General features: G+C 37.7%; 1 protein-coding gene across 1 annotated transcript; it reads left to right on the forward strand.

Moving 5' to 3' along the window:
• The first annotated feature begins 5270 nt into the window (after positions 1 to 5270).
• Positions 5271 to 23106, forward strand: sema3ga (sema domain, immunoglobulin domain (Ig), short basic domain, secreted, (semaphorin) 3Ga). Its single transcript, XM_084390053.1, has 18 exons — positions 5271 to 5711; positions 9005 to 9133; positions 16193 to 16353; positions 16450 to 16512; positions 16627 to 16746; positions 17350 to 17443; positions 18388 to 18507; positions 18645 to 18790; positions 18891 to 19005; positions 19194 to 19263; positions 19856 to 20000; positions 20181 to 20403; positions 20593 to 20681; positions 20793 to 20834; positions 20967 to 21124; positions 21271 to 21338; positions 21459 to 21586; positions 22399 to 23106. Exons 2-18 carry the CDS (start codon positions 9016 to 9018, stop codon positions 22792 to 22794), a joined length of 2256 nt encoding a protein of 751 aa, XP_084246179.1. The 5' UTR covers positions 5271 to 5711; positions 9005 to 9015; the 3' UTR covers positions 22795 to 23106.
• The last annotated feature ends 113 nt before the right edge of the window (positions 23107 to 23219 follow it).

The following is a 23219-nucleotide window of genomic DNA, read 5'->3' on the forward strand; positions in this document are numbered from 1 at the left end:
GATGAATGGTAAAGCTAATTAGCAGGGCCTCTGACAGCCCTGGCGAGCAGATAAATGGTTTTTATCTGAAAGATCATCAGTGGCAGCAGGAGTCGCAGCCTTCAGGCGTCCCCTGCACTCTTTCCACCCGTCTGCTCTCCAATATGTGTTTTGACTCACTCTGTGGCGACATGAGTATTCTGTGCATTCTGTTATTTCATCAAAAACATCCTTTTCGACTAAACAAAGTGTGTGTGTGCATGTTTCTCTGCTTTTGTGTATAAATTGCCCATTACCCATTCTTAGAACATCACGCCTCGGGCGATTGCGTTTGCAATCAAGATGAAACCGAAATGCACTGGGAAAAAAGGGAAAAGGCACCTCAGTGGGACTTTTATCATCCCAAAATCTCATGGCACTGCATCCATCTTTGATGAGGCAGGGCGCTTATACGCTCATCCATCCTGGGCATCCCGTGGGCTGCAGCTAAGGTGCTGACAGATTTATCTCCTAAGACAGATGTATTGTACACTCCCACACCCCTCCAGCTTTTTAACTTTTCCATGGCTCCTGGTGTACTTTCCTTTTCTTTGCATTTTGGAGGTTTGCTCTAGGGCTGCCCTGGATACTGACTCGTGCGGGGATCTATTGGAGGTGGAGAGAACTGTTCTGAGGAAATGACACATTTTGCTTTAATGGAGTTAAATGGTTCTAGGGTCAGTGACATGACATTAATGACATGAAAACGCATTAAAATACAACAGACGGGTGCCGAGATTATGTCTTTTTATAAGCTAAAACCGGGAAATTAGGCTAGTTTTTCAGTGGGTTTTTGATTAAATGCCTGAAACAGGGTCTGTGGTGAACACAAGCTCATGATATTTTCATGTTTTATTCTGCAGCATAAAATATATCATAATACTCCGTGTGATTTTTGTCTTGAAAAAGTGGCTAAATGGGACTAGAGCTCATTGGAGACATTAAACTTCCTCAAACCGAACAGGTAAACTCATCTGCTTTCACAGCCTCATTGTGTTTATAAGCGCACTCTTGCAAACTATTCAAACTTTCAGGAAAAGTGTTTTTAAATGAAGATTGAAAAATCTGTCCGAAGCAGTGACTCAGAAGTCATGCGACCGTGTGCTATAGTTCATTTATAGCCTATACGTTTAGCTTTTTACTTCTTGCGATTGTAGTCACTTAGGCTTTAAAATTTGTGTTAATATGAGAAGATTATCATTATGAACAAAACATGTAAGAATCGTAAACTTTTAGCTTATTTTCTGAAATAATACAAAAGCCAATGGAAAGTCGAGGGAACCAGTGTGATGCGATCTTTTAGGTTGGCTTACAAAAATATGTCAGCAGAGCTCTAATAATTCGAATAAGCATATTTTCATTTCTGAATTAAAATGAATTTTTGTTTTGTACACTGTAAAAAATGATATGATCTATAAGTTATGACAACCTATATCTTTTAAATTGCTTTAACTCAAAATAAGTTAAGCAATTTTCTATTATAATTCTATTCTCTTATAAGCAACTTTTTTTAGTAGTAGTTTTTTCAAGTCAGTTTAATGTAATTTAAGTTGAAATAAAACATCTTAACAATGAAACAATTAAATAAAACAAGTTAATTATACTTAAAAATGTAAGGCAGCAACTTTTTTTTTTACAGTGTATCATAAAGTAAAACATGTCAGGGTGATACAACTGTTCTAATAGCAAAGAATAATACTTAAACAAAACTGCAGCTTATTAACTGAAAAAGTTATGGTCTAACAAGCATAAAATACAGGAAAAAAAAGGAAATGACATCACACAGAGGGCCCCAGCAGACCCGCAAAACTGTGTACCAAGGTCAATAATTCTCTTCAATAAAATATCAGATAATTTGACCTTTTTATGACAAGGCAAGGTCAGTTCAGGTTGTATAATACCATGTGGGTTGACTCCCCAAAAACTTAGCGATATTTGTGAATTCATATGATATTTGTAGTTGCTTGAAAAAAATCCCTGAGAAAACCTTTTTTTTTTAATAATAAACCATATGAAACCAACATGTACAAATAGTCCATTTCTAAGAACTTGTAAAACACATATTTTAAACTACATTTATTTTCTTCATTTGTTGTGGAGACTCTTATATCTTATTGACCCAGTAGTCTACTTTAAAAATGAATCCCTCCCCAACCCAAAACATGCACTGACACATAGCCTGCGGTGCTTCATAGAAGAGCAGCCTGGATTGATGAGCGCCACAAACTCACGATGATAAATTTGTTGTTGTAACTCTTGCTTTGAGCCTGCAAATCCCTGTTTATACACTCCAGTGAAAGAAAGACAATCATTTCCCAATTCCCATATACAAAACCCCACTGACTTGCTGACCATATACTATCTTTACTGATGAAAACGTGACGCTTTTTGTAGACCAAATGCATTTGAGAGCTTTAAGATTTAAATAAAGCCTTTTTCAATCTTTACAATGCATATTTAAATCAAATAAATGCAACTTTAAAGGAGGATAAATCATGCGCTCTTCCACACAAAGGATAGAGTTCAAATTCAGTGCTTTCACAAACATGAGACGGTCACTCAAAAGGCCTGTCAAAGTTAGTAACAAAGGGAAAAATATAGCTGTAACATTCATCAACTTTTGAGTTGCCTTTGCAACAGCATGTTCATTCAAGACACAAAGGTCACATGTGAATTAGAATATTAGAACGTTTTTTTTTTCTTAATATAGAAAATTTTCATTCTTTTTCATGCCACACCATGTTGTTCCTTCAGTGTGGTATATTCTCACCAGTGTGAGGTTTAACAAATAACCTTATATATTAGCCAATTAAACTTAGGTGATTCACTGGTTTGCGTAGACGGTTGTAAAACTCCGGACTGTGTAAAGTGTCTCTGACGTGGGAGAGTGAGGGGCTGAATGGAAGATAGTGGAGCTGGTGGGGCTCGGTGCATTGTGGGTGAAATCACACGGAAACCTGAACTTAAAGCCGACTTGAGTCACTTCCTCTCAGAGGAGAATAAAGGATGCCTCCCACAAAGAGAGAGAAAGACAAGAAACCACCTCCACATCCGCAGCAGTATAAGAAAAGGGCACATTGTGTGATGTCATGAAAAGCAGAGCGTCTTTTTTAATCAGCTGAAAAGGAAACGGTAACACTTTTTACACGCCCTTCCACTGACTTTTGAATTATATATAAAGGCAATATACAACATTTGTACATTTAGACTAAGCACTGGCGTCCTGATGTGTGTGTGTCGGAGGCCCCAGATGAAAACGCACACCAAAAGCCTTTTGTGTCTAAAATACCGAGTCGCAAGTTTTTTTGTTCAAGAGAACGTCCTTTCACCCAACCCACCCCCTCTGTTGTGTTTCGTCCCCGTCGTCGTGAGTCACACAGCACGGTGCAAAAGAACTTTGGGAATTTCAGAAGACTTTCTGGCGGGACAAATGGAGCCGCTACAAATGCACTGCAGTGGGTCTCCTACACAACGCTTGACGACTGTCTTTCACTCTGTTTACAGCAGTTAGTAAAGAGGCCAGAAAGATGGACAGGACAGACCTCATAGATTTCATACCAAGTAGACAGTGCTGAACTGCTGGCGCTTTTGAACATTTTGAACAGTGCAATGAAAAAAAATCTTAAAATTAAGATTTAAGAAGTCAATAAACCTCTAATATATATATTTTTAATTATAACTTTATTATATATGCAATAGCTATTGGGTAAACAAATAAACAATGAAACTGTGGTCTCATGATCAATGTCAGACTGTGGCAAGTTGTCACGTGTTTTATATGTTGTAATTTCATAAAATGCATACGGAATCATATGCGCGAGTCGGCGCGTACCACAAAACGTATCGGATCCTTTGAATTCTGCACAGAATTATATATTTTAAAGCGAGATGAAGGAGATATTAGGAGGAGAAATGGTTAGAGATTAGGAGGAAACTGCGGCTTTACTGAGTTCAACGGCGATGGCCGAGCTGTGATATAAACTAAACGCTATTGGCTATTTTTCAAAAAGGGGAGGAGCTGATCGATATGTCTCACCCTTTCTTCCTGTTTCAGTGGAAATTATGACACTCTGAATAATGCTGTTTCAAGGCACTTCAGAGGGATTTTAAATCGTCTTTAAAAAGCTTGGATTCCATTGTGACAATTTACCCTAAATAATGTTACAATGTGCCCCAGTATTGGATACCGTGTGTTCAGTAAACTATATCTTTTTTTTCCTGGGTAATAACAGAGGAAATGTTCAGTAGTTTTTTGTAACCCAGACTTAAAGAGATAGTTCCCCTAAAAATGACATTTCTGTCATTAATTACTCCCCTCATGTTGTTCCAAACTCGTAAGACTTTCACTCATCTTCGAAACACAAATGAAGATCTTTTTGATGAAATCTGAGTGCTTTCTGTCCCTCTGTTAAAGTTCATAAAGAGATCGTAAAACTAATCCAAATGAATTGAACGGTTATGTCAGATTTTCTGAAGAGACTCGATCGCTTTATATGGTGAGGAGATTGAATTGAAGCTTTTATTCACATTTAAACATTCATCAACTCACACGGAAGCTCAAGCATGTTCGCTTGACGTGTGAGAACCATGAGGTTCATTCTCGTGTGTTACGTAGCATGTTTGAGCTTCCGCAAGAACCAATGAGGTTGCACGTCAAGCAGGTTCAGTTGAGCTTCTTTTTGTCCGCTGATCAATGTTTAAATGTGAATAAAAGCCTCAATTAAATCTGTTCATCATCATATAAAGCGATCAAGTCTTTTCAGAAAATTTGGATTCAATTCATATGGATTAGTTTTACGATCTCTTTATGAACTTTTTGAGGCGTCAAACAAAGTGGTAGTTGCGTAGCTTTCAATGGAGGGACAGAAAGCGCTCAGATTTCATCAAAAAGATCTTCATTTGTTTTCCGAAGATGAACGAAAGACTTACGGGTTTGAAATGACATGAGGGTGAGTAAATAATGACAGAATTTTAATTTGTGGGTGATTATCCCTTGGGTGTGAGCCAATACAGAAATGAACCTACTTTTAAAAATATTTGCTGGAATAAAAAGTCCCTTGCCATCATTAGACAAATATTACGTTTAATATTTAAGTTTTTAAATAGCCTAATGTTCAAATACACTGTTGTATATACTACTATCTGCATTGATATGTTCATGTTTTCCTGCCCTTGGTTCGCTGGGAGCATTGCTGAGGGGGCTGGACCGTGACACTTCACCGGCCGAATAAACCAAACACCTGCCACCGCGCACACTTTCAACACTAGACGCCGTGCAGCGTGGAGCTTACGTGACAAGACGACGAACACATCTTCTGTTTTGTATTCAAACTGGCAAACGCTGGAGATATTGTCACGAAAAAGCAAAAAAACATCTGGGCTTTTGTTGCCTTTATCTCCTCAACTGTCCAGATAACAGAAGTATCCTGAGGAATTGCGAGCACGTTCTGCAACTTTTACGTCCGTTTTTCGGACTCACTGACACGCCCCAAAAGTGGGAATTCAAAAAGCTAGAGCTTGTAAAGCTCTTATGATTTTATGAGAAGGTTTTGGACGGATTTCAGAGTTTAAGGCACGAGCTGTGCTCACAGAGACTGTAAGGAATGTAACGATAACATCTCACCTGATCTTCAAGACACCAAATAAGCTACACGGAGCAACAGACCGACTGAGCCACAAGACCAGCGAATCAGGTGAATAAACGCTAACGTTACTTCTCATATTCAAACTTCACAGTCAGAGCGGCTTTCGCTGGTAAGGATGGAAATATTAAAGTTTAATATTAAATATTAAATGTAGTTTTTGTCATTGGTTGTCAAATACGTAAGTTGCTAATTGTGCGAACATGCCGGGTTTTCATCATACCTATCAATTGTTTACGTTTTTACTGTAATTTATAATGTCGTCATCAGATTAGATTAAAAAAAATGTCTAATTGGCTACTACTTTTAAAGATCCATTTAAATCAGTGTTATAGATAAACTGCATACAGAATAAGGAAATCTAATCAGACACGTTTGCCTAAGAAAAAAATATAAATTGATTTAGCAGGGGGGTTGAGGATTAGCCTAGAATACATTGAATTCAGGTTCTATACGCACATGTTCCTGATGTTTTTGTGTGTGTGTGTGAGTTTAGTCATAAAGTATGTTATATCCAAGCTTGGCCTTGATTCTTTCAATGTTATATGAACAGTTTTAATGAAAGGAATTTAAATATCCCTTGAACATAATTTCATAAAGATTTGCCTAAAATAATTAAATTATTTTGCAGATACTCTTTTCTTTTTTTTTCTTTTTTTTTTATAGAGATAATCAGTTAACAATTCATGGTATCATAATTGTAAAAGTTTCCGATGAATATAAAGCTGATATTTGAAAACCTGCAATTAACATTACAGAGCAAAATGATTTGTCCTGCCCACTAAAACTAGACCTATCAAATCTGTTGATAATTGTCAAATAATATATAGGCCTATGGCAACTGTTTAATAGTTTTGCACCCCAACATCTGACATCACCCTACAATTTGTATGTATTTTATACATACTATTCTTTTTGTATTTACCTCAAGTTATATATTTGAATGTTAAGAAAGAGAGATACAGCAGTCTGACATTTTGTCATTCACCAAAAAAGGGGGCAAAAACGGACACGTTGGACTTGGATTTAATGGACGTCATAGATTGCGCTTGTGCATCCATAATTCATATTCTGGCCATTCCGGCAGAGAACGACTGATACATAATTCATGCTAACAAGAAAGTATAACAGTTTACACCTGTGAAGTTCCACTGAAAATTTAAAACAGTAAATATCACGCTTAACAGTTTACTTGAGAGATTTAGGCATGCATCTATCTATCTATCTATCTAGTTTGGTTAGATGTTTAGCAATGTGTGTGTGTGTGTGTGTGTGTGTGTGTGTGTGTGTGTGTGTGTGTGTGTGCGCGTGCTTCCTACTCTTTCACCTCAAACCAGTGCCAGAACCAACATGTAAGAACACCTGAGTGACTGATGTTGAATATGTGAAGTAGAGGAGACATAAAACAAATCTGATCTTGCACGGTGTGAGTTTCATCAGGAGCCAGTGATACACAGTAAAACATCAGAGGATTTTTGAAATCAGGTTCAAAAGTGAGGACGCTTTGAGCTGGAAAAGATGATATCAATTATTTGTTGGTTTTCGTAACCCCTCACGGGTGCACCCGAGATCACAAATGTGCGTTTGAAGCTTTCAGACCAATAATTCTTTGCTCTTGTCTAATGCTAGCACAGCAACTATGATCCCAATCTTATGTCTACAGAGCCACGATCTACATGAACTTACAGAGAGATACCTATCTTCATAGCCTTTTCTTGACTCTCCGCTCTCATTTACCAACTTTTCTGTGTAGTCTATGGTTCTCTCTCACTCTCTCTCTGTCATCTTGCAGTTTCGACATGTAGTACATTCCTGGACAAGCCCCTAGACGCACTTTGAATGTGAATTTGAACCAGTGACAGCTGGCAGAGCCTGGACCGGTGTTTGTGTTTGTTTGTGCACGTGTGAGTTTGTGGAAAAGGATTAGCCTAAGCGAGTTGCCTAGTGTCAAAACTTTTGCCTCCAAATGTACTTTTGGCAAAACACACAAAGAGCTGAGGGCAAATCTGTGGTGTACACACACAGGTGCAGTAATTATAAGTGCTAATAAAAAGATGTAAGTTGACATAGCTGATTTAATCATGCATCTCCGATGAAGAGGACGCATGGACAGTCAAATCCCAAGTATGCGGGTGCCTGTTGTGCTGACATCACCCCCATACATCACCGGCCAGCTGATGATGTCATAAACAGGAGCCTAGGATCAGTACCTGATGGAAACTGATCTAAAAGAGGCAGCAGTTGCAGCCCTGGACTCCAGCGAGATCTTCCAAGTTATAACAATGAGCAGCGTGACGGGGCTTTGCAGCAACTGATTTGCCACCTCCAGCTTGGCATCATAAGCTCTTTTTCACAAGCAGTGATTTTTGGGTCCATGATGGCCACATTTTTGTTTTTTGGGTGATCTATTCATTTATTCTGAAGTACATCAAATGTGCAGTTCATACATACAATAATGGGAATTCACTAATGAATTACAATTATTCAGATTTGTTTATTTTTTTGGAAGAGCATGAAGTTAAAAATGTCAGGTTGATACAACTGATAATGAAAAAAAGCCTCATTAAAAGAAAACCTTTAATAATTCAACTTGAACTCATTCGTATCTTATCTTTACGTAAAGTGTGGTTCTACCACACGTACATGTACTTACTTTTCCATAGAAACTGAAACAACAGTATTGATGTATTGACACCACTAAACGCAAATTATGTATGAACAATGTACAAATATGTACGAAATCGTGATTCTATTGTATTCAGTTGTCATATTAATGAAATTATGTTTTCAGTCGCGTTTATTTACTAGTTTACTCATCTATTTTATATGAAATGATAACTGTGACTTCTGCTGCAAACTCAAACAATCAACTTAGCTCGCAATGCTTTTGAAAAACTGCCCTGTGCAGTTGTACCGGGTAGATAAAGTTGATTAACGGCAGCTGTTTTTCCTAAAATAAAACTGACACCATGTATCATAAATGCTGACCCTCTAATGCAGGCCTGAAACCTTTGTCTTTCCATGGAGTTGAATGGAAGAAGGTGTGACAGGCTGGGATTTGTCTGTGTTAAAACTCCAGGCTAAATTTACAACAGTGTAGTACGTAGTCATGTTTGCTTTCTGTTCCTTCTGTTGTCTGTCTAAATCGAACTGTCTCCGTCTCTCTTCCTCGTCTTCATCCTCTCATTTATTTCCAAGCTATTTTTTTCCCTTCTCTCGTCCTTCTTCCTTTGTCATTTCAGCCTCTTCCTTTGTTGAAATCAATGATAAATTTAGCCTCTCTTGTGCTTTTCTTTCTATGTCCACCTTGTTTTATTTTCTTTCTTTTGTGTGGGTTTGTATAGGTTGCCTGCAAATGGGTCTAACTATGAGAGTTATGGAAACAAGACTCCTCCTGTTGCTGTGGGCTTTGTTTGTGTTTGAAGTGGCCTGCACACATCGCTCCGCTCCCAGAGTGCACCTGGCTTTTAAAGGTGAGTGCAAACCTTATTTATTACCTGTCTATGCATACTCAGCCTCTCTCTTTTGCATACACCCACATGCTCATGCGTACACACACACACACACACACACACACACACACACAGACTCCTATTGTTGTTATATAGAGCTAGTTATATGCAGTATGCTATAGACTAACCATAACCCACACCCTACCTCTTGAAGAAAACATTTAATCGTGTCCCACATGACATACTATGCACTTAGACTACGTACTATGTACTTTACCGTGTAGTGATTTAGATGACAAGTTTGATAGTCCCTCCCCCTCAGCTTCGTAATTATAGCTGCGACAGTTGAGGACATGAAGTGTACAACATTCCACACTATAGCTGTGTCTCATTTCAAAGGCTGTGCCCTCTGGAGGTCGCATTTGTCGCTTGCATACTGTACGTCATCGAGGATGTCTCATTTCAGAAAAGTAACCATTATAAAATTGACCGTTATTCCTTGTGAATCAGAAATTGTCGTAATGTCTTTATGCTTTGGATTGTAATGGTTACTTTTCTGAAACGAAGCAACCGCAATGACGTATTCATCCGACAAATGCAACCTCCGGAGGGTGCAGTCTTCGAAATGAGACAGTGTTTTTTTGGGGGGGGTGAATAAGTGCATCATCTGGGTATTTGAAGATCACTTTTTATTGTTGCAATTTTTTGGACTATTTATACTACAAAACAACATAGAATAGTATGCAAATTAGGACGCACTTTTTTAGAAAAAACAAAACAAAACATTTATTTTATGTATGAATCATGTATCCAGGATGTACTTGGATGTATGTAGGAAGTGTTTTAGTTTGTAAGAACATTTTTATTCCCAAAATATTGCTAATTACACACAGGCACGCACACACACACACACACACACACACACACACACACACACACACACACACACACACACACACACACACACACACACACACACACACACACACACACACACACACACACACACACACACATATAATAAATGTGTTTGAATAGTTTCCTTTCCAGTTCTTGGCTGAAAACAAATGGTGGATGTTGTCAGCACGGTTGAGCTGTGGTACATGTATTCCAGAGAACCACCGATTCCTGTATATTGTTTATTGTTCAAAAATTCAAGAGCTCATAGTAATATTTGTCATTTCCTAGATTTCAAACATTAGCTTTGATATCATTCAGTATTTGTCAGCACAGTCAGATACAAAAATAATGTGTATTGTAATTTCAAATATTTATTATAGCTAAATAGATAAGATTTTTGAAGACTTTAAAACTACATTTATTACTTTCTTTACATAAATATTTCTATTTCTATTTGACTTAAGTTTAATATATATTTAAATATAATAAGTATTGAATCTGAGGACAGGTGGTTTTTGGGGTCATAATTCAAAGTCAAAGAACAAAGTCATTGTTTTTATAAAATAAAAATAAAATAAAATTACATTTGTGTTAAGAACATTCTAGTGATCATCCCTTATTATTTTCATACTGGATATGTTGATATTCTAAAATCTAATGGCAGGTATAGATGTCTCAAGAACCAGTGCTGTAACTCCTTATGTAAGGTTTACAGTTCCTTTCACATCGGTTCATCTTTTCCTTATTTGCTATCCTCATTTATTTCTTTTGGTCTTTTAGTATCTTTCTCTTTAAGGAGAATCTGACACAAATGCCTTGTTGTGGAGAAGTTATGATGGATATTCCCACAGACTCTTTCCCACCATCCTCGTCTGATAGTTGTACGTCTTCAAAGCGTATGCAGTAGGTCAAAATCAAAGTCATTTTGAACAATTATAGTCATTGTCAGCTGTCAAGCTAACTGTCACCACTGTTCATGACAAACACAAACACATTCATGCAGTCACTTCATACACACACATTAGTACAACTAACATACATGTATCCACAGCCCCTCTAATTAAAATTTGGGAGCAGGTTGAAATATGGGCTGCTTAACACACATGCCTGATGTAAACAGGTATTAAAAGTGTGAATCACTTAAGAGGAATCCTCTCATATAATGTTTCTTCTGAATAAGCTGAATGTGGAGAGGCGAATACCACTGTGCCACATAATTACCACAAAGATGATAGAGCGGCCCGTCTCTCATGTATATGGGATTATAACCCTGCGCATGATTGTTTGGAAAGTACTCTGAGATTAAATACAGCAGTGAACATCAAAATACAGCATCCCACCAGAATATAAGCACACATTTGGATTTGTTTGTTTTGTACCAGCTGGACTGTAAACAACTTTTTTCCAATAGCCACATTTTCCCCAAGTCACTCTATTTTAGTTTGTCATTTCTGTGGGGCCTCATTCTTTGCTATGGTACAATAACTATGACCTACATAAAAAGCTGACTTGACTCAAGTTAGCACTCAGAGCTACCATTGTTGGCCTTTCTTTGAATATTCTAAAGTTGTTTTTAGGTCATTTGGCAATTTTGACTCAGAAAACTTGCTCTGTGTAAACTCAAAGAACAAGAGCTGTGTCCAGACCTGTTTGACGATTTACATTCTACTTGGACTCAAGCTTGGAAACTGACCAATTTATCTCTTCTAGTGAACCTTCTAGAATTTACAAATGTTTTATTTCAAACTTCTCATCTCATCTCATTTTATTCTTTGTAAGGAACAAAATATTGGCACCATAGTGGTTAATTGGTAAACCATTTAGTTTTTTAAATAATTTATTTAAAGAATATAATTTTTTCAGGAATATTTTATATTAATATAATATAAAATAATCAGTCGATATTAAACACTAATTCATTATTTTTATATTTAGATGACCTTTGCTATCATCTAACACTCAAAGTTAATCTTTAAAAACACAAAAAAATGTAATAACACTGTTAAATGTAGCCTAATCTTTACCAAATCTCAGAATACATTTTTACATGTATTCTTTTTATTTATTTATTTTCTACTTGCACTAAAACAATTGGTTTTAGTATTTTATTTTTTAAATTTAGACAAAATAGTAAACATTTTTATGCTGGTTATTTATTGGTTATTAACTAGAATTGTATTATTGTTGCAGCCCTCGTTTTGTCACAGGAACACATAAGGTGGGACGTGAAATGGTCTGATGATGGTTATGGACAACTGACAATAAGAAAACATTCATTGCCTCATAACCAGTAAATAGAGGTTCTTCTATTTTATAGTGAATCTATGCCTCAATTCTTAGTGACCCTTGAGATTTTGAGAATTCAATTGACCTTCCTGTTCTTCACAAACAATCCAATCAAGATGTGGGTTAAAAGTGCCTTGAAGGAAATTCATAAGGATGTTAACAGGATTCATGAAAAAAGAAAAGCTGTTTCAGATATCAATCACCTCATGTTTCATATTTCCAATTGCCCCGGGCTCATATTCCTCCTGCTTGTGCCCTGATAAAACCTAATTGAAGAGATGACCGGGCTGAATTATACACCCTCAGTAATTTGGATCTAGCTAGTTATTGTTAGCTTTGTCTCGTCTTTCATCACCCGTCCCTGTAATTCCACTGAAACTCTTTGGCTCTGATCCAGTCCGTTTCTGCGTGGCCATTTTCCTCATTTGCCATGTATTTTGCTCCCGCCAGGAAAGATCCCCCTTCCACTATTAAACCCCCTCTCACCCTCGTCTCCACCCTCTCCTTCACATCCAGGATAGCTGGGCGGAAAAATCCACTTGTCTCATTGGCCTCTCTATTTTCTGTTATCTGAGATGGATTGTTCATTGTTTGCCAGCGGGATGGTCTTTGTTTCGGAGGCGCCTGCAGATGAGGGAAGGTCTTTGTGTAATTCTAGAAAGTGTACCCAATTAGAGACTATGAGAAACTGGCAGAAAGAGTGAAAGAGGAACGTGATATTCTACAATGTCCCTAGTGCGTCCAGTGTGTAACCTTACCTTATGATTATGCATTTTACTACGGCTGTCAATCAATTTAATAATTTATTCAGATTGTGATACGCTGATTAAATAATTAAAGGTGCTCTAAGCGATGTTGGGTGACGTCACTTCTTGTTGACGTTCGAAGTATTGTCAAACAAAACGGTGGCTAGCTCGACACTCCCTCCTCCTCATCCCGTCCCCTCCCCCTCCCTTCCGTGCTTCCTTTTCCCTCTTCTATTTGTTCATCGGAACGTTGTCTCTTTTGTCGTGTGTCGGCCATATCAAAATTCAAGAGAATATAATTTGAACGTCAGGACATCTCTCCTCTAGCTAACTTCCCTCTTTATGCTTCTCTCTCCTCCACTCCTCCACTCCCCACACCCCCCTTCATGTGCACGCGCAGTAACCCCCCAACCCCCACCCCAAAATCATTCTGGTCGGTTATTGGCTGGAACACTGTTTGTTATGTTTCGAGGTCCAGGCTGGGCCAGTTTGTTTTTGTTGCCGTTTGTGGAGCCTGGGCTGTCTACAGAGACAGCGTTTTTTTTACAGTGTGTTCAGGGGACAGACAGCTAGCGGATAGTGAGGAGATGTTTGCTGTATGTGACAAAAAATGTTGCGGCCTAAAAAACGTGCGACATCGCTTAGAGCACCTTTAATGATTGAAAATGACTTAATTTAGATATTATTCTATTGTGTGCTGAGTAACTAACTTTGAAATATTATTTTAATATAATATTATAATATATAATATATTGTATAAACATTTATACAAATATTAAAAAATATATATTTTTACATAATATCGATAGAAATTTGAATAATTTACTTAAGCACATAACATTTTCATAATTTTAATAAAACATTTTAAGTTATAATACATTTTTATGTCATAAAATGTTTAATTTGTATTATGTTTAGTTATATTTTGAAAGTACACGAGAGTCCCTGTATTGAGTCCCTGTTGAATTCTTCTCACAACAAAGACTTCCTGCAGGATGTTGTATCACTAGACTTTACGTGCCTCACCTTTGTACCAGCGTCTTTCACCCGTGATTGTTATGAACTCTCTGCTGTGTCCACTTTGGTCCACTGCAGGTTTGGCAGTGGTGGCGTGTCCGGTGTTCTTTCCTGACGGTAAAGGGAAGAGAGGGGAACAGGATTGTACACAAACTCTTTCCCTTTTGCCCACCCAGTTCCGTGTCCAACAGATATCCGATCATTAGCGGTTATTTTAGCACCATCTCCAGAGCATCCTGTAAACACACACTTAAACATATATTTACTTGTACAACATTAAAGTCGCCATCAAAATGCCCACATTTCCTGTGCCTAAACATTTCCGTGGGTGTATAAACATCCGTACGGATGATCGTCCAAGGGAAGGATGATAAAACTCAATGTCAAATTGGTTCCCCTCTTGTAATTTCAAGTTTTGGTTTGTGCCAGTTAAAGGCAGCCTTACACAGCAATGTAAGTGAGATTGTATTAAGCTCCATTCGAACGCTCAGAACATTTACAGGCACTGCGATCCAGTAGGACAGTGCTTGAAATATTCAGCCCTTAAAAGCTCATCAGACACACTTTATAACCCGCTCTTACATTCCTTTCGATTTGATAATACACAAAGAAAGTGTTGCATTGACTGACTTGCCTTAGAAAATGTTGCTTTTATACTTGCTCTGTAAGGTGAGAAAACACATCTCTCAGGAAAAACATGTTTCATAATGTTTTTGTTGGACCATAATACATTTTTTGAGGATTCTTTGATGAATAGAAAGGTCAAAAGAACATAGTTTACTTAAAATGGAAATATTTCAATTTCAATGTCAATTTAATGCATTATTGCTGAATAGAATGAATTTCTTTAAAAAAAAAAAAAATCTTACTGACCCCCAACCTTTTGAATGGTAGTGTATTGCATAACAGTTTAGTATAACAGGAAGTTCATGATGTAGATGAATCTAGTCAGGATCAGATGTATAATTAGTCATCTATGAATGTAGCTTGTGAAAGAGCTACAGGACTTCATCCTCAAAGGAGAGCATGCAATTGTGTGTGTGTGTGTGTCAGATTGTTCCTGCTTAGGGGAACAAATAGAAAAGTTTGTTTTAAATCTGTTTCTGTTCATCCTGAGTGAGGAATTTATGACAGAATTTCAGTTTTGGAAAAATCTTTTATTATTAGATGCTGGCGTCTCTTTCAGGCCTGAAATCATCTAATCATAATTCATAACCGACACAAGTCTACGCAGTTAAACATTCACACAACATTAACTGCAATTCTTGCATCAGGGTCTGGCGTTCTTTTGAAGCCCTGTGACAGCCTGCAAGAATGTCTGAGTAAACGGTTCATTTTAACCCCGCTGAAGTTCTTCATTTTAAATCTTTGCCTTTGAGACTGAATACTTAGCCCACATGTGGAAGGGTTTTTCTATTTGCTGGCACTCAGGAAATGTTTCTGGTACTGCGTTAAGTGCAGTTTGCTCCCAAGAGCCACCAACTTCTCGGCTCTTCCTTACGCCCTCAAGAAGAGCTCGCTGAAGAGGGGCGGCCCAGAACACTGCTACTACAAGATTTTTATTTTAACGATTTCATCTGGAAAAAGGAAAGGCCCACAGAACTGTGTTTAGTGAGAGCGTGTGGATTTCAGATAGTAGATGCATGAAGAGAGAGTTAAGAGCACCCCCTATAGATGAAACACTATTATAGTAGTACATTTATTGAGCAGTTTCTCACCCTTTCTGTCTTAAGTACCTTTACCGCCTCACAATAAGGCTCAAAAACACATTATTGACACCAAATGCAGCCAGAAAAGTGTTCTAATTAAGCATAATCATTAATATGATTAATATTATTATTTAAGAGGCTATTATTACAGTGAGTCAAATTCATCACATATTTTATATATATATATATATATATATATATATGTACTTTCCTGAATCCTGAAAAAATTGTACAGCCATTTTCAAAATCAAAATGTTTCTTGAGCACAAAATCTGCATATTAGAATGACTGAACACTGGAGTAATGGCTGCTAAAACCTTGGGAATAATTTAGGCCTACATTTTAAAATAAGTTAATTTTAAAAGTTATATAAACAGGATTCATCATTTTATTTCCTATGCTTCTCTTTTGTCATTCATCAGAATTGATGGACACTCGGACAGCAAGGCCTTTCAGTTTCTCCTTCAACACCAGTGACTACCGGATCTTGCACGTTGACCCGGACCAGGGGCGGTTGTACCTGGGCAGCCGCGAATATCTGGTTTCTCTGGACATGCAAAACATCAACAAAGAGCCTCTCATTGTAAGGCATTGCAATTGTCACCCGAACACTGACCCCAGAAGAATTGAAGTGTCAGTGAATTCTTGTCATAATGCTGTGGGTGTTTTATGTCTGTAGATCCACTGGCCAGCTCCAGCTCAGAGAAAGGGAGAGTGTCAGATGACTGGGAAAGGCAGGCATGTGAGTTTACATCAGTTATTTTAATCAAACCATCCTAGTAACTGAATCACTAAATAGAATGCGAGACTTGTTCTGACCAATATCTCTTTAACAGTTGTGTGTGTGTTTTTTCAGGGAGAATGTGCTAACTTTGTGCGTCTGATTGAGCCGTGGAACAGGACTCACCTGTACACCTGCGGCACAGGAGCTTATAAACCCATCTGCACTTTCATCAACAGAGGCTGGAGAGCTGAGGTACACACAGACATAAATGCACTGTATATACACTGCCGTTCACAAGTTTGGGGTCGCTAAGATTTTTAATGTTTTTAAAAGAGTCTCTTCTGCAAGCAAAGCTGCGTTTATTTGATTAAAAATACAGTAAAAATTGTGAAATATTATTCCAATGTAAATCAGCTGTTTTCTATGTGAATATATAGTAAAGTGTAATTTATTCCTGTGATCAAAGTTGAATTTTCAGTGTCACATGATCATTCTAATATGATGATTTGATGATCAAGAAACATTTATGATTATTATCAATGTTGAAAACAGTTAATATTTCTGTGGAAACCGCAGTACATTTTATTTTTCAGGATTCTTTGATGAATAGAAAGTTCAAAAGAACATAATTTATCTGAAATAGAATCTTTTGTAACATTATAAATGTCTTTACTGCCACTTTTGATCAATTTAATGTGTCCTTGGTGAATAAAAGTGTTAATTTCTTTAACTTCTTTCCAAAAAAAAAAAAATTCTTACTGACCCCAAACTTGTGAACGGTAGTGTACTCAATAGTGTATATACACAATCTGCAGTGACAAAAACCAAATGCTCTCGCTGCTCTGATGTCCACAGGACTACCTCTTCAGGCTGATTCCTGGTTATGTGGACTCTGGGAAGGGAAAATGCTCTTACGATCCAAACCAGGAGAATGTCGCAGCCCTGATTAGTAAGAAACGATTAATGAAGATGCTATATCACTTTTAGATTTTATGTAATTGATCCTTCACTAAGCACATTAATAGCCAATCCTACTGTAGCAACTGTTGTCATCTGTCATTTTATCAAACAATCCTCAAAATAGCAGAACAATCATAACATATAACATGCCATATCATTACATAATCATAACATCATAAGATATCGTAACATACAAGAACATAATATAGCATAAAATAATTATAACATAACAGATTCATAACAGAATCGTAACTTAACAGTGTAAAAGAATCATAACATCAAAACAGAACAAAATCTTAACTTAACATTACAGAATCATAACATAACCAAATCATAAGATATCTTAACATGACATAAAATCAGACCATAGCATAGTATAACATATCGCAACATATAAAATTACAGAATAATAACATATAACAGAATGATAATATCAGAATCCTTACTGATATTTACATTTTACATTTGCTTACATTGCTGATTCAGGTCATAATGGATATATTTGACTGGGATAAGGTTTTGGCTTAATTTAACGTAATTTAACGATTACTTTAAATAAATAAAATGCTTTGTGACATCAATTCAGTCTAGCCCATGTATTTATAAAGAATATTGTGGTATCCTTACAACAATACTTTATATTGGAGTGCAGTTCACATAATGGCCACAACATGACACCACAAATATAATAATTCAATATTATACATTTTAATTTACCATAAGCATAGTTTACTAAAAGCCATGCTGGTAAATATGGGAGTCTCCAATGTATCCCTATCTGATGTTCAGTAAAGCATGAAAGATCAACAGAACTTATCGAAGGTTAAATATCCTGTCTAATGTGTAAACAGATCACCAAACTTCCCAGATCATCTGAAACATGAAGCTTTCACTTGCACTCATGAATTCATTTATCACCTCTCCTACCCCTAGATGGAAACCTGTATGCAGGAGTGCCGGTGGACTTCATGAGCAGTGATCCAGGCATCTTCAGGACGATGGGGAGCCGGCCAGCTGTGAGATCAGAGCAGTATGACTCTAGGTGGCTAAATGGTAAATAGCTCTGCTGTTCATATTTGAATTGGCAGATGTCAATTTAATTAGATTGACAATAAATATTTGCTCAGCTGTTTTAGTTTCCATTTCAATATTTGGATGGATGTGACGTCCACACTCTGTTTATTTCCTAGAACCAGTATTTGTTCACATGAAACAGATTCCTGACAGCTCAGAGAAGAACGACGACAAGCTCTATTTCTTCTTTCGTGAGAAGAGTCTGGACTCGGGGGGAGGAGCGAGCCCAAGTGTGTTGGCCAGAGTGGGCCGCGTGTGCTTGGTGAGCAATATCCTGCTTCATGTAACCAGAGACCGCAGGTGCACAGGAAGCAGTTCACAGTTCAGTCAGTCAATAAACAGCTGTGTGTTTTTCTTCACAGAATGATGAGGGCGGACAGAAGTCTCTCGTGAACAAATGGACGACTTTTCTGAAGGCCAGGCTGGTGTGCTCTGTGATGGGAGATGATGGGGTGGAAACCTTCTTTGATGAACTGAGTGAGTGCTGTTTTCTTTCCAAGTTTATTTAATAGTAGTTTTCCAGTTTTTGATGTGTTGCATAGCAGTTTTGAGATTATTGTGCCATCTAGTGGTGTTAAATACGCCAAGTATTTCAGATATAGCAAATGCTGGTGTATTTCCAGAGATGTCTGAGTATTGACACATTTTTTTCTCCTCCACTCCAGGGGATGTGTTTATCCAACCTGCCCAGGATGAACGAAACCCTGTGGTCTATGGCGTCTTCTCAACTTCTGGGTACACACCTGCTTTTTCATTTATACATCTATACATTTTCTTCTATATATCTTCAGATCAACACATATACTGCGTCCAAAATCGCATATTGTATAGTAGGTACTACATTTGGCTTGAAACTTACTTCACGACCATTAAAAAAAGTATGTTTTATATAGTATGAACATGCGTATTGTGAATGAAATTTGGATGTACTACATCTGCCATGTTGTCGTTGTCATTGTCATGTGACCAACAGCGTCAGTTGCGTCGCTTCACCTCCATTCACAAATCCTCTCCCGTGACCTCATGGGATAGTAAAGTGTCCATCGAACGCGCACTTCTCATGAATCTCGCCGGAAGAAGTAGTCTTATGAAAACGGACATACTACTCTGCTCACATACTGTTTTTTTTTTTTTTTATTATTTTTATTATATAGTACGGAAGTAGGCATATTTGGAGCAGTGATAATGTCAAAATAATAGTAATTTCTGACTTTTTTATATTCTTCTTTTTGTTTCTTAACCCCCCAATCTGTTTTCTTCCCCGTTGAGAATTGTTTGTTTCTGGATCTGTGATATTTTAGTCATCTGTCTTGTTTTTGTCTCTTAGCTCTGTGTTTAAAGGCTCAGCCGTGTGTGTCTACTCAATGGCTGATATCCGAAATGTCTTTAATGGCCCTTTCGCCCATAAACACGGACACAACTACCAATGGACCACATACACAGGGAAGATTCCCTATCCTCGTCCGGGAACGGTGAGTTTCAGTCAATTTTTCTCTCAAGCATCAATTTGGTAATTTCACCCAAAAATTTTGTTATAGCATAAAATGCTTTTGTGCTGCTTATCATCCATTTTACAGTGCCTATGATATCTTTTATTGCTGAGGCTACATGTACATTTATCTGACTGACTCTCCATCTGTTTCCCGCTTTAGTGTCCGGGAGGCACATTCACACCGGGTCTTCAGTCCACAAAAGAGTTCTCAGATGAAGCGGTTAACTTCATTCGTGCTCATCCTCTCATGTACCACCCTGTGTATCCCATCCACAAGCGCCCTCTGGTGGTGCGCTCTGGTGTAAACTATCGCTTTACTACTATTGCAGTGGACCAGGTGGATGCTGTGGATGGCCGATATGAGGTTCTCTTTCTGGGAACGGGTGAGACTGGCATCCTCTGATTTGCTGAAATTAGTCAAGTTTCTTGGGAAACTTGGGATAGTGTACAGCCTATTTGTTAAAGTCGGCATGAGATAAAAATTCACCCTATCAATTTTAGAAATGAAATGTAGGATGCAGATTCTGATAAACATATTGTGTAAACTGTATCACTTTTCTGTCACCCCACAGATCATGGTACAGTCCAAAAAGTTATAGTCCTGCCCAAGGATCCCACCACAATGGAAGAGCTCACTTTAGAGGAAGTGGAAGTTTTCAGGGTAAATATATCAGAATTTTAATGTTATATTAAAATAAATAAATACATTTACATAATAAAATTTCATAAAAATATAATGACGTATGCTTTTCTAATTCCTTTTTATTAACAGACACCTGCTGCTGTCAAAACAATGCACATATCCGCCAAACGGGTAAGAGTCAAAAATAAAATGTTAAAAAAGAGTTCTAAATATCAGAGTATATTTATCAAGTATAATAGATAAAAAATATTACAGAAATCTGTAGTATGGCATTAAAATATTTTCCTTTTTTTTTTTTTTTAGCAACAGCTGTACGTATCTTCCGAGGCAGGTCTTACCCAGATGTCTTTGCACCGCTGTGGAGTGTATGGAAAGGCCTGTTCGGACTGCTGTCTGGCCAGAGACCCCTACTGTGCCTGGGATGGCGATAACTGCTCTGCCTTCACACAAGCCACCAAAAGGTCAGAGAACCTTTGAAATTGCACATACAGCGCTACTGAATCATGACGAGAAGATTATTAAAACATTCTACAAGGGGCTTATGTGAGTTCCATTTCATAAATTGATGTGGAGTTTAATTCTATCATTTTCGTATTATTTCATTCAGGAGGAGCAGAAGGCAGGACGTTAAACACGGTGACCCTTTGCGTCAGTGCCGGGGCTACAATGCCAAAGGTAACAAAAACACACAGTTCATCAACAAATATCAGCCTGCAGGATTATAATGTGGTCAGTCTGATGTATTTGTGTAATAGGACTCAGCATATGACTGTAATCTTTTACTGTGTCTACTAGTGGAGAGGAGACTGAAGGAGAAAGTTCAGTTCGGGGTGGAGGGCAGCAGCACATTTCTGGAGTGCGTGCCGCGCTCTCCCCAGGCCACTATCAAATGGCTCTACCAGAAGGAGGGCAGACGAAAAGTGGTATGATTTCATGCGTTTACTTTATTTCAAACCACCAGTCACTTACCAGCCAAATAAAACATTTATTATATATTAACATTTTCATTTTGTTGGTTATTACACACTACTGTTCAAAAGTTTGGGGTCAGTAAGAAATGAATTAGTAATAAAAATGGAAGTTGCTGCAATCGAGCACTGTGGCTCTTTTTTTCATACATAATAAATGACGAAACCCAATAACCGCTGTCATGTCATCTTGCTTCCGGATGCCTGATGTTTGTGAACGCTATCATGTCAACCAAATCATTCAAATCAGCCAACATTCGAGATGCTGTGCAATGATACTAACGCTGGTTAGTCCAGTTATCCAGTCACATCCACTGTTGAGGCAAAGTCACATGAGTTTTTTGTTGTGCATCGAGGGATTTAATTGGTAAATGTGTTTCCATCGTTGTTTACTCAAATGCCAACTTATCAGATTAAAAAATGTATCCGTAATGTACGTTTTTAATGCGCATTTTTTAAATGTATGCGCATCTTGGCACTTCCATCCAGCGTTTTTCTTTTTAAATGCGATATCCCAAAATGCACAAAATATATGTAGATGGAAACAGCTATTGATAATGAGAAATGTCTCTTGAGCACCAAATCAGCATAAAATAGAAAAGTTATTTCTATTTCTATAACAATTATTTCGTAATATTACTTTTTTTACTGTATTGGTGAGCCTTGGTGAGCGTGAAAAACATTTAAAAAATCTTTCCAACCTCAAACTTTTAAAAAGTAGCGTATATTCAGATTATAACTGCACATTGCTCTGATTATGTTTACAGCTAAATCGAGACGGGGAAGTTCTTAAGACTCCTCAGGGGGTCCTTCTGAAAACTCTCACCAAAGCAGATGCAGGCCAATACCATTGCCTGGCCACAGAAAATAACTTCAAACACACGCTGGCTCGTGTCTATTTACGCATCCTGGACCGGGACATCGCTGTAGCCCTCACCACCCCCGATGAGGAGGAAGAGGCTTCGAGGAGCCATCACAAAGACCATCAACAGGACCCTGCACGTCCTACCCCAGCACTCCTGCTGGAGCCTGAAATGCGTCTGATTCAGCAGTACTGCCAGTCCTACTGGGAGCAGCTGACGTCCGGGGGGAACTCTCAGGCTGACCTCCCTAAACGCGCCAACCGCAGACACACGGAAGCACTGAAGGCTAGTGGGGAGTGAGGAGGAGAGGAAAAGACAGTTACCTGTTCGTCACCTTGTTCCGAGCAGTTTATGGACTTGCATAGGTTAGTTCATGTGCAGTGCCACCTAAAAGTATTCGGACACTTTTGGACCGTCTGGACACGTTTTACAGCGTTTATAAGGAATCGGAATTTGCGACACTTAAAAACGAAAATGTATTCATTTAACATGTACCTAAATAGGATAATTTATGAACAGTGGCCCCAAAAAGTATTTGGACACTATTGGACAATTAAAAAAAAAAATCTAATTTTTACAATATTCAAAAGTAATTATTTTTTCAAATCTTTACAGTGTTCAAAATGTACCTGATTAATTAATTTGTGAACAGCGGCTCCATATATTTGGAAATTAATTTGTATGTGTCCAAAATAAATTGATCATTTTACAATGTTCAAAATTAA

The sequence above is a fragment of the Rutilus rutilus genome, assembly GCF_951802725.1.
Source record: "Rutilus rutilus genome assembly, chromosome: 19".
Classification (NCBI taxonomy): domain Eukaryota; kingdom Metazoa; phylum Chordata; class Actinopteri; order Cypriniformes; family Leuciscidae; genus Rutilus; species Rutilus rutilus.

Bases quoted from the DNA above. Each gene is read 5' to 3' on its own strand.
- sema3ga (XM_084390053.1), top strand. From the start codon at position 9,016: ATGGGTCTAACTATGAGAGTTATGGAAACAAGACTCCTCCTGTTGCTG. The intron at 16,354-16,449 runs GTAAGGCATTGC...TTATGTCTGTAG, and splicing joins TCAACAAAGAGCCTCTCATT to ATCCACTGGCCAGCTCCAGC. The intron at 16,747-17,349 runs GTACACACAGAC...TGATGTCCACAG, and splicing joins ACAGAGGCTGGAGAGCTGAG to GACTACCTCTTCAGGCTGAT.